This window comes from Canis lupus, chromosome 11 (assembly GCF_003254725.2).
Source record: "Canis lupus dingo isolate Sandy chromosome 11, ASM325472v2, whole genome shotgun sequence".
In the NCBI taxonomy this organism is placed as follows: Eukaryota; Metazoa; Chordata; class Mammalia; order Carnivora; family Canidae; genus Canis; species Canis lupus.
The window spans coordinates 67,417,718-67,429,902 of record NC_064253.1 but is presented as its reverse complement, the minus strand read 5'-3'; the positions used below and the strand labels follow the sequence as shown (position 1 = coordinate 67,429,902).

The following is a 12,185-nucleotide window of genomic DNA, read 5'->3' as shown; positions in this document are numbered from 1 at the left end:
GGGAGTTGACCCCAGAGCAGCTGGGGGAACCCAGACACTGGCGGGGGGGGGGGGGGGGGGGGGGGGGCGCTGCGGGCCAGACAGAGAGGAAACTGAGCCAGAGAGTCAGGGTCTGATTCCCAGCCACTGCACGGCAAGGCCTGCCCCGACCCAGCACACAAAAGGCCGCTCCCTCCCAGCTGCTCCCCGCTGCCTTGCTACTCTACAGGGCCCTCCCTGCTGAAAGGGAATCAAGGGGAGCCCGGAGCCACCAGCCCTCCCGTGGTCACTCCACGCAGGAATCCCTGGGGCCTGCCCAGCCCCCACCCGGCCGCTCCAGGCCTGGGAGCTCCCCGCCTCCTGGAATAATAACTATAATTCTTACTGCAATTATAACTATAATGATAGTTGTGGTTAAGAGTGGCAATTCCTCACTGCCCCGATTTGAATCCTACCTCGGTGACTTATTAGCTGATTGACTTCAGCCGGGTCACAACCTCTCCCCCTCTCTCTGCCTCGGTCTCTGTATCTGTAAAACTGGCATAATAACTGGACCGGCCTCACAGGGGCGGGGTGCGAATTAACTAAGCGAACACACGGGAAGTGCCTAGCACGGTGCCCGGTGCGTGCAAGCGCTACGGTGCATGGTGCCAGTGTTTACTGAGCTCTCGCTACGTGAAGGGCCTTAACCTACTTTACCTTGTTTATCTTCACGACAGCCCTGAAAACGGTGTGTTGTCATTTGCCCCATTTACAGTGGGGGAAACCGAGGCCCAGAGCGGTTCCGTAGCTTGCCTGGGCTCCACAAGCTGGCAAGTGGCAGAGACTTTCAGGCCTGGCCCACCCATGACTGGGGGGTCTCAGGAGCAGGAGCCTTGCCTGGCTGCTCTCGCTGACCTGGCCCAGCCTGGTGGACCCCACAGAACCTTGTGGTGGTGTCACATCTTGGGGCCGGAAGGCATCTTTGGGGTGCTCTTGTCTGGACCTCCGGCCCGGCGGGCAGCTTGGTGTGTGGCACCCAGTCCCTGCCCATGCAGGTCCCCGCAGGAGGCGGGGAGAAGGAAGCATGGCCAGGGAGGGCCCCAGCCTCTGTCTCCTCGATGTCAAAGAACGACCTACGACCCTGGGCCTGGCCAGGCCGGGCTGGGGTGGAACCAAGTGGCAGCAAGCTAGGCTCAGACCCAAACTCGCTGGGGGGAGCCCCCCAGGAAAGAGCAGATGCAAGGCTGCGGGGCCGCCAGGGGGCAGCCGGCGAGGCAGGGGTCGGGCAGCAGGGGGCACTGTGAGACAACGCAACTCGCAGGGAGTCCGGGCCCAGGGGCCGCCCCAGCTTCACCTTGGGTGGGGGAGAAGGTCTTCTCTCTGGACCTCAGGCAGCCCATTTGTAAAAGGACCATGGCGAGTGGACCATCTCCCTGATCTGTCTGGCTCAGACACTCCTACTCCCAGGAGAACTCACTCTGCACACAGGAGAGCAGGGTGACAGGTCGCAGCCTGGTAACGTAGGGACAGTGGCCCCTGGGACTGTCTCAGCTTAGCCACGCAGCAGCACAGAGACCAGCCCAGGACCTCACCAGCTCTGTCCCGCCCTCCTGGGTTTCACCCCTGCCACCGACACAGAGCTTTCCCCACACTGCCACCTTCTCGAAACCCTGGGGCAACTCCAGGAAGACCTAGCACTCCCCCTTTATAAGAGAAAATGAAAGCTCAAAGAAAGACAGAACGTGGCCAAGGTCTCAGGACCAGGAAGGAGGAGGCAAAGCTGAGATCCAGTCAGGTCCGCCTGACTCCACCTGAAGACTTGGTCCCTCTCCTTTTCACCTCCTGCCTGGCACAGCCTGGAAACAGTGGCCGGTGGGCGGGCCCATGTTAGATGTTAGAAAGCCAGGCCCATGCCAGGCCCCGGGCAGGAAGATGGAAGTCACGGGGGAACCCGTTGCCTCCCCGCCAGCTGCCAGCCCCCCAGACCCTGTCCCTCACCAGTCTGCAGTTGCAGGGTCTGGGGTAGAGCCAGGGAGGACTGGGCAGGGTGAGGCCAGGCCTGGCTCCAGCATCACTTGCTGTGTGCGGAGGCTCAGGCTCCCCGCTGGAGGCCACGGTGTCCCCACCCTGCCCCAGCGCCGCACGGTCCAGAAAAGGGAGCTGGAGGCACCGTGAATGTTGGCCTGCTACCACTCTGCTGCTCTCCTCGTCGTCAGCAACACGATTCCCATTTATAGAGCGAGCACCCACCGAGTGCTGAGTACCAGGCACTGCCCGAAACACCCCACCGGCGTCAGGCTATTTGGTTTTCCCCTACAGAGGAGGTATTATTACAATACCCCTTTCGCTGATGAAAAACTGAGGCTCAAGAAAGAGCAGGGACTTGCCCGAGGCCCCCTGCCAGGGAGGGATGGCACACGACCAGGGGCTCACCCAGCCTTGACCTCAAGGGCAGGGTTCTTAGTGAAGCCGGCTGGCTGGAGCAAGCAGGATATACACGATGATGGACTGGCAGCCGGGTAAGTGGAAACCGTGGACGCGCAGCCTCTGAGGCCCCTGCCAACTCTGTCGCTCAAGCCCAAGAAAGGAAACAAGAGGCCAAACAGGGAGGGGGGGATGCCAGCAAAAACCTCGGGCTCCCAGAGGAGGAGGCTGAAACAGGACAGAGCTGGTCCAGGCCTGCCGGACTCCAAAACAGAAGTATCTGCCCCCAATGGAAGCTCAGATCAGCTGGTCTGGGGGAACTAGAAGGGCTTGCATGAATATGCGTGAATTTATCTGTAAATAAATATTTGTATTTTTATTGGGATGGGGTGGGGTGTGGAATCGAAAGCAGGAGGCCCGGAGGGTGGTGAGGCCTGGGACCTGGGTGCCCTCCAGAGACGAGTGGCCAGGCCTGGTCTGAGTGAGCCTGAGGCCTCACCTGGGTAGAACAAAGTTCTGGACTCTCGCCTGTGGAAGCTGCATCAAGAAATGGCCCAAGACGTAGATAATCAAACTATGGGGAACAGCACAGCCCCCAGGGGGCTTGTTTAAGATGCAGGATCTGGGTACCACCTGCTGGCAATTCTGATTCTGGGAGCCTGGAGTTGGAGACTTAGAAATCTATATATTAGGGTCCCCTGGGTGGCTCAGCGGTTGAGCACCTCTTGCAGCCCAGGGCCTGATCCTGGAGACCCGGGATCGAGTCCCATGTCGGGCTCCCTGCATGGAGCCTGCTTCTCCCTCTGCCTGTGCCTCTGCCTCTCTCTCTCTGTGTCTCTCATGAATGAATAAAAAAGTTCTTTAAAAGAAAAAGGAAATCTATATATTAACAACCTCCTCCTGGTGATTGTGGAGCACATCAAAGTTAGAACCACATGTGTTTGTGGACGGGGAAATGGAGATCCAGTCCTGGTTCCTTTGGGATTTAGTTCCGATTTCTGGGGCTGCGGTTTAAGACCCTTTCCTGGGGCTCCCGGCCTGGCCTTCCAGTCCAAACACCTTGCAGCAGCGTCCTCCCAAGTGCGAAGTCAGCCTCATTGCTAGTGGCCGAGGCTAAGAAGGCTTCTGAAGCCACGGCCCAGCTCAGTGGGGAGATGTGTTGGGATCTGCTGGTCATGTCTGCCGGGGGCGTGGAGGCAGGGGTGGCCGCATGAGTGCCGTGTGTCTGCCACCCTCGTGTCTCAGGAATCCCCTGCTCTAACCAAAGTGGCTTCTATGGAGAGTCTGTCCAGGCCACTTTCACAGAATGCCCGTCTCATCCTCTCTCTAGTCTAAACCCGCTCAACCATCGAGGCCAAGCCGAGGGGCATCTTGCTCTGGAAGCTTTACCCAATGGCCCTAGGCCCTGACATCCTTCCTCCCTGAACTCCCAGGTCTCTGCCCTCCGTGGAGCCCCCCACCCCCACAGTGGAAAGAGTGCACGCTGGCCCTGAAGCCCATTAGCCAGCTTGAGCCTGGGCTCTTGTCCCCCACCCCCACCCACCTAGCCTCACAACATTGTTGTGACGCCCTGTGCCGTGCTGGCTGCTAGCACCTCAAAAGCATCTACCAGCACCTGCGCCAACATCACTGGGCAATGGGCTCTTCTGGCTCATCCTCAACCACCCTGGGACCTGAGTCTAATGAATCTCTGCTTTTCACAGAAGGACACTCAGGCTCAGGAGGTGAGTGACTCACCCAAGGCCACACAGTACGTGGGGGACAAGAGCCCAGGCTCAAGCTGGCTAATGGGCTTCAGGGCCAGCGTGCACTCTTTCCACTGTGGGGCCACCCTCCCGACCCAGGCAGATAACTCATCCCTCCTCACAAGCTGAGGTCGGCCTCACACATTCCTGCAGCCCTGCAGACGCAGAGCACAGGGCCTGGCACACGGCAGGAAATCAATAAACACTTATTCATCTATTTATAAATATTTGTTAGAGGCAAATAGCATGGTGGTGAAGAGCCCCAGCCCTGGAGCCAGAACCTAACTCTGGTGCAGACATTTATAAACTATGCGGCTTGGTGTAAGTGAGATAACCCTGGAGTGCCTCAGTTTCCTCATCTGTAGGGAACAGCAATGGCATCCACTCCGTAGAGCTGTTGTAAGCATTAGTGAGGTCAGTGAAATTGCTTAGAATTGGGGCGCCTGGGTGGTGCTGTCGGTTGAGCGTCCGACTCTTTTGGTGTGGGCTCAGGTCAGGATCTTGGGGTCCTGAGATCGAGCTCTGCGCGGGGCATGGTGCCTGCTAACAACTCTGTTCCTTCTCCCTCTGCTCCTCCTCCCCACCATTTGTGCACTCTTTCAAAAAATAATAATAATAAGATAAAATAAATTGCTTAGCATAATGCCAGCACAGGGTAAATGTGTGCTGTCATTGTTGGCTGACGGACTTCTGGTCCGACTAGGCCTGGGCCTGGTCTAATTGTTCTACTACAGGACACAGCTCTCCAGCCCACGTCTCAGGCCGTTTGGATCCAAGCACATGACGTCCTGGGCGAGGCCACACCTGCTCTATTTTCGGTGGGGACACCCGCCCCCGAGTCCCAAGGAGCCGTAAGAACACAGCACAGGGAGTCACGGAGTCATGGGCGTAGGTGCAGGTGCGGCCTCCTCGGTCCCTCTGTGCCTCAGTGGCATCCCCTGTCAAATGGGTAGAAGGCTCCGGGGAAGGCTGAGAGGCGCGCGGGGTGGGACGGTGGTGCGCCTCCCCCGCAGCTCCCTCCTCCCCACCTCCTCACTCAGGACCCACTCCCACCCACCCTCGGCCTTCTTACCTTCCTGTGTCCTGTGAAAAAGAGGGAGAGGTGGTGCATGGAGCCACCGTTGCGGCCCAGCTCCTTCTTGAGGGTGCGGGGCGAAGGCATGGCCCAGGTGGCCGCGGCGCCCTCCCCGTCCGAGCAGTGCAAGGTGGTGTCGGAGGCGAAGCAGGGCCCGCGGGCTTCCTGCAGGAGGCTGCCCTCGCTGTGCGTCCGGCGCCGCAGGGAGTTCTGCACCCGCAGGGAGAGGCCGCCCTCGGCCTGGCCGCCCTCGATCATGCTGCTGCGCTTGGCCTCGCGGCGCTCTCCGTAGTTGTCATCACTCGTGTCGTCGTCCTCCTCCTCCTCCTCATCCCCCTCGTCCCCCTCCTCAGCCTCCTCGGCGTCCTCCTCCTCCTCGGCCGGGCTGCCCCCCTCCGCCCCGGCCTTCTGGCTGTAGGCGCTGTCCAGCCGGACCTCGGGGATCACGAAGGTTGGCCTGGGGGCCACAGGCGGGTCCCCGGAGGCTGCTGGTGGGTCCCCAGAGCTTGCGGTCTCCTCAGCCGGTGGGGGGACCTGGCTGGGGGGCACATCTTGACTGGGTGCAAGCTCCTGAGCAGAGGCATCCTGGGTGACGGGGAGGTCTTGGCTGGGAGGGGGCTCTTGCCCAGCAGGAAGGTCCTGGCAGGGAGGGAGGGCCGGGGCTGCGGGGGGTTCCTGGCATGGTGGGGAGTCCTTGCTTGGCGAGGCCCCCTGGCCTGGAGGAGGTTCCTTGCAGGAAGGTGAGTCTTTGCTGGACAGTGATTCTTGGCCAGGAGAAGGCTCTTCACCGGAAGAGGAGTCCTTGTTGGGGGGTACGTCTTGTCCTGAAGGAGGCTCCTGGCCAGGAGAGGGGTCCTTGCTGGGCGGGGGGTCCTCGGCACCCAGCCCCTTCCCCTCCTCCAAGGGCATCTCTCGCTTCTCATCTGCCTCTGGCTCAAACATCTGGGAAACAAGAGGCAAACAAGAAAGCTTCAGAACAGGAGGCTGCGAGATGCTAGGCGCGGTGCGTGAGCCGGCAGCACAGAGGCTGAACCCCACACCTGACTCCCCCCAGTCTGAAAGCTGAAGCACCAGATAGAAACAGAAAGCCCCTCTGGCTTAGCTGCCCACGGGTTCCCACCCTTATCTTCTCCCTTGAATTTTATGTCCGCTCCATCAAAAGCGTGGTTGGTCATTTAGGGGAAGAAGAAGTAACCGCTATTATCTGGCTCCTATTGCACGCCGGGGCCACGCCAAGTTAAACACTCCTCTTGTGTGATCTTCCCAGCAGCCCTCCAAGGGAGGTGTCCTGGTGTCTCTGGGAGTAAAAGGGGAGCCCGGCAGTCTCTGCCCTCATGAACCAGAACCAAACCGAGTCCCAAGCCAGAGCAGTCACAAAGTGATAGGACTTTGGACCTGGCCAAAGGGTAGCCTCTGTACCTGAACCAAAGTTTAAAAAAAAAAAAATCATATTAAACAAGAACTTGCTCTGAATATTTAAGTCTCTCTTTGAGGCTAGTAAAATGGAATGAAACCAGAACTTCGAAATATTGGCCACACTTGGACTACGCAGATGTCACAGGCACATGAGGGGACCTCACGGAGGGATCATCCACCCGGTGGTTCCTCTAAACTGAGTTTGGAGGAAACTCAGGAGTTCCACACAGTAAAGAAAGCATTTCCTGCCTGACACACAGCCCTCAGGACCCCTGGCGTTATTGCTGGATTCCTACAGGCCTCATTTGCAAAGGGGAAGATGGTGCTCTTGGTGGAGCCTGAAGGGCAGCTCGCTCAGAGAGACTCAGGAGCAATCAGCAGTGCTGAGCCGCATGGGGGGACAAGGGGGGACGTGGGGGGGATGTGTGAGAGACGTGGGGGACGTAGGTCTCATGCCTGCGCTGGGCCCCTCATCGCACCCAAGGTCTTGGAATGCTGGCGTGGAAACTATCTGGAGTCTGGGCTTCGCCCATCAGGAGGCCGTGGCCGTCTAGAACTAATGAAGGGGAAAGTGGCCACACATCCCTGGGGGCTGTACAGATCGATGGGAACGTGCACGTGCACAGGGACACACACGGACCCTGGCTGAGAATCTGAGAGGTAAGCAGTCCCAGAACATAGGTTACGAGCCCTTGATGTAGAGACCATGAAGTCCGTTTGATGGATGACAGCTGAGCGCAGAGCAGTGACTCTTCCACTACTGCCCCGCTGCCCGGCGCCGAAAGGCTAGGCCCAGAGCCGAGGGGTCTTTTCAGCGCTGGGGAGGCTGTGACGGTGAAGCCCCAGCCAGGCTCCTGTCTGGGAGTCAGGGCCCAGCCAGGGCTCCAGGCAGCCCGTGCATCAGCTCTGTCCCATCAGGTCTGTCCCACGTGCATCAGGGGCCCCCTGGCATCTGTGCGGTGTGGGGAACAGCCACCGCCTGGGAGCATGAGAGTGAAAGGGGAGCTCCCTCCCTGCACCCCCCCCCCCAGAGGATGGCTGAGCCAGGCCAGGGGAGGGCCTCTGAGGACTCTGGGATGATCTCTCTGGCCAGTGCTTGGTTCTCAGGCACAGCCGAAGACAGGTGATCACCCACACGGACTCCCTGCCCTGTAGGTCGTACCCACAGGTGGGAGACGGCTCCACCCTGGGGACCCCTCACACCTCACAGCCTCAGCCCTTGAAATGCCCATGATCCCAAATCAGAGAGGGAGGCTGAGGCCCAGGGAGGGACAGGAGCCAAGGGCAATTCACACAGCGGGGGGCCGGGGCAAGCCAGTCACTGAACCCTCTGGGTCTCAAGGTCCCCACCCATTACATGAGACAACATGCACAAGTGACAGACCAGGAGAACACAGCATTGAAGTATAAGGCTCTTTTTTTTTTTTTTAAAGTCGGCTCCATGCCCAAAGTGGGGCTTGGACCCATGATCCCAGGATGAAGAGTCCCACGGTCTACCGACCAGACCGAGCCAGCCAGGCTCCCCGAAAATCCAAAGCTCTTGAATGGGCTGCTGGTGGTGGTGGTGGCCGCTGTGGCGACTGGAACAATGGGTCCAGAGGGCACTGCTGAAGTCACAAGCCTCCAACCGCGGCACATCTTTCCCAGGGGCCCCTGGAGGCCAGCTCGGCCAAACACCCAGAGCCAAAGTTGGTGACTGGGATGGGGGGCCTCTCAATCCACAAATCCCATGTTGAAACTAAGGGCTGAGTCTTAGCCCCATTAGACTGTTCCCAGGGACAGAGAAAGCTCTCTCCAGAGAGGACGACAGGGCCCAGCCCGGACAGTGACCCAGTGACCGGGACACATGCCCCAGAGCACCAGCACCAATCTGGGCTGGGGACAGACTGGGGTGAGAGCGGGGCCTCTGGCTCCTTCCTCCCAGGCCTGCTTCTGATCTCATTCCGGAGCAGGAGCAGTGCAGGCCCAGACCTCCGCCGCTCACCCCACCCCACCCGCCAGGGAGCACCTCCTCTAGGAAAACAAACAGCCAGCTCCCCGCTGCCCCACATTCAGTCCCCTCCCCCGGGCCACCCCCTCCCCAACCTGGAAGGAAGGGGAGAAGGAAGCAGCAGAGAGAAGGAAGCAGCAGCGGTGCCCTCAGGGCCTGGCACCACCCACTGCGTGGCCCTGAGTGGGGGGAGCAGGCCTTGGTTCCCCTTTCCTGGGGGGTGGGGGTGGGGCCCGCCTGTCCCAGCGGTGACTGAGCCTGAGCCTGCCACCCCCCTCGCGAAAGCGCAGCCACAGACCCAAAACCAGAAATGCAAGTCAGTCAGCCTCCGCCAATCCTGCCCCAAACTGAGGCCAAACCAAACAAAGCCAGGGGGGGAAGTGCGCTGTCCCCAGAGGCCTTCCCCCCACCGCCTCCCCAGGCAGCAGGGAAACCACCCAGGACCCAAGGGCTCCCAGGGTGCCCAGGGATCAGGGGTGTCACTTTCCAGCTGTGCAACCCTGGCCAGCCTCCCAGCCTCTCCGTCCCCGTATCTCCTCACCTGGAGCAGGGCCATGATAGCACACTGATTCCCAGGACTCCCAGGACTATCCTGGGGGTTGGGGTTGGGGGGGTCCATGGGGCCTGGCCACGGGAGAAGCATTTACTAACGTGGTAGCTATCACTAGTCCAGTCTTATTTTACAGATGGGGAAACTGAGGTCCTGGAGCAAAGGGAGTCACCTACGAAACTGGAGGCTGATTGAGTATCCGCACTCATGCCTCCTGGCCAAGGGTGTCCCCTTGGCTTCGCTGGGCCCTGGCACGCAAGTAGGGTGGGCCCAGGAGCCTAGAAGGAAGGGCGGAGGCCACGCACGACCTGGGGCCCCTCACCTGGGCCCCATACATACCTGGGCAGATACTGGCAAAGAAGGACTAGCCAGTGCTCTTTGGCTCTTCCCCACGGGGTGGGGCTTGTGTGGGTGCCCAGATGGGTTCCAAGGGGCCCTGCTCCTGGGAGAGCTGGGGTTGGGAGCACCTTGGGGGGAGGGGGCTTCTGGAGCAAATCAGGAAACCTCAGAAATCTGGGGGGGAGCGGTGGCAAGGGAAGGAACGAGGACAGGAAAAGAGATAAAGATGAGAGTATGTCACAATGGATGCCAGGCGTGGGATTGTCCTGTGAGGAACAGCGTAACAGGAGCAGGGCCCTTCTGGGTCAAAGCTGCTCTGGGCAGTGTGAGCAGGATGTGGGGGTGGGGAAGGACCACAGTGACACGCACGCACACTGACATACACGCATTCGTTGGGTCTCCGGGTACCGAGCGAAACCCTGAACCTGTCACACACAATCCCTGCCCCTCCATTGAGCAGAAAAAAACCCAGGCTGGACCACTGGTCTTAACGCATGAGGTCTTAATGCTCAGACGGAGGAGGAGGTACAGGTGGCTGGTAACACCCAGTTAGCTTTGCAACAGGTTGGGGTGATAAGAATCCAGCCCCGGTGCCCCGGAGAGATGAGCCTGCTGGCCCAGGGCCTTGGGTCCGGAGAGCTCGGGCAGCCGCCCTCTTCCTGTGGGGAGTCTGTCTCTCTCCCATCCATCATTTCTTTGGCTTGGCTGGCGCAGTGTTAATTCTGTCCATGTCTTGCCTGCTAGAAGCACAGAGGAAATGAGCCAGGCCCTCTAAATGAAGCTGCTGTTTCAGATCTAATCAAATTCTGCCCCCAGTCCAATCCAGGGCTCAGACTAGGCCGGGAAGGGGTGGCAGGAAGGACTCCCAGATCATCTTCTGGGTCCCAGACTCCTCCCTCACTCCTACCAACCCGCTATTGGAGTTTGGGGTGGCAGTGGGCTGCTGGAAGTGACTGGCCCAATGTCACACAGCTACTAAATGTGGAACCAGGTCTCCTGACCCCCGAGTCAACCTGCAGCTCTCACCCTGAGATGACTCATCACATCCACCACAGATGCTGGGCTCTGCATCTGCCCTCAAAAACCACTTCCTGCATGGAGAGGGGGGAGGGGGTGTGAGCTGGGATTTGCCTTTGTCTCTGGGTGGCCCTTACACAGCTAGCATTTTACAGATCGAGCACGGGACCTAAAGCCAGAAGGCCTGCGCTGGAATCCGCGCTCCATCATTTGCTTGCTAGCTGTGTGTCAGGCTATCACTTCTGGTTTCCTCTGCCATGAAGTGAGGACACTTCCTACTTCCTGCTGCTGCCGCCACCACCCCCCTGCTTCCAGAGGGCCGAGGGGACCAAGTCTGAGGAAGGGCAGGAAAGCGCTCTGCAAACTGGAAAGTGGCTGGAGAAAGGGAGAGGCTGTTAGAATCCCTGCCCAGCGCCCGACCTCCAGGCTTGACTTCTGAGATGGGGTCACCCCTTCAAGTCTGGCGTGCTCTGGGTTCCCGAGCAGCTCCCTGGCCTCTGGGTCCCCAGGGTGATGCTGCCTGGCCCCAGGTTCCCCAGGAACCTCAGCTGCCTGGCCAACACTTAGCTCCCCCGGCGCAGCTTGGTCCAGTTCCTGGGCCTGATTTCTTGACCCCCAGGCTGGAGCTACCCCCTGCCTCTGCCTGCCAGCTCAGAGCCTCCGAGCCTCCTCCCGAGCCTCCTCCGGGCTGTTGTCCTCCTCTGCCCCCAACACGACAGGTCTGACCCAGAACACGGGGCGGGGACAGCACTTTACAGGGGGAGAGCTCTGGAGGCTGCCCCCTCCAACTGGCTAGGTGACCTGAGGTAGAGCCTTTATGAGCCCCTGTTCCATCAGCCATAACACGGGGTTCAGACCAGCCCCCCAGGGCGGTGGCAGGGTGCTGAGCTGACGTGCACCCAGAGCTCGGCACCACATGGGCACTCCAACGGCAGCCGGCACCACCGCAGCACCACCGCAGCACAGCCCACCTGGACCTCTCCCTCCCTGGATCTCCTCCCACCGGAAAGGTGACCCCTCTTCAGCAGGTCACCGGCCTCCAGGCCTGTCCCAGGTCCCCGCCTGTCTCGGTCCTCCGCACTCCCTTGGGCACCTGTCCACTCCCGGGGCTACAGTCACCATCTGCACTGTCTGGCCACCGCCCAGTCCACACTGCCAGCCCCGACCTGGCTCCTGAGTCTAGACCCCAGAGGCAAGTGTTCACCAAGTACTCAGAAGACGGCGCTGCCCCCAAATACTGTCCTTGGTTCTGTGGGTAAAACAGGAAACACGAAAGACACGATCCCTGTCCCGGTGGAGCTTCGAGGCCAGCGAGGAAGGGTGGACACAAGCCACGACGTCGCCCACAGAAACACGTAATGGATACAAAGCACGGCTGGTGATGGGCAGGAAAACCATAAGGTGTGGTGGGAGAGAACACAGTGGCATGTGGGAAAGGCCACTCTGAGATGACACTGAGCCCCAGATCTGCTCGGTGGGCAGGGCAGCCAGCACACTGGTGGGACAGGGGGCATAGACAGGGACCCCGCTCTGCACATCCCGCCAGTGCCCTCAGCTCAACGTGCCCCAAGCTGAAAGCGAGCCCATCCATGATGCCACACCAGCTGCAAGGCAGGCAGCCGGGTATCATCCTCTCTCACTGTCCCTTCACTGCCACCAAGCCCCCCA

The 12,185-nt window shown here is 60.0% G+C and overlaps 1 protein-coding gene across 12 annotated transcripts in view; it reads right to left on the bottom strand.

Annotated features, from left to right (window-relative positions):
• RGS3 (regulator of G protein signaling 3) overlaps nucleotides 1-12,185 on the bottom strand; it is a 137,909-nt gene that overhangs the window by 9,626 nt on the left and 116,098 nt on the right. For all 12 annotated transcript variants that reach the window (XM_049116373.1, XM_049116372.1, XM_049116370.1 and 9 more), the window contains one exon: nucleotides 5,203-6,147. In XM_049116373.1, coding sequence (XP_048972330.1) covers nucleotides 5,203-6,147 — 945 coding nt within the window. The remainder of the gene's footprint in view (nucleotides 1-5,202; nucleotides 6,148-12,185) is intronic.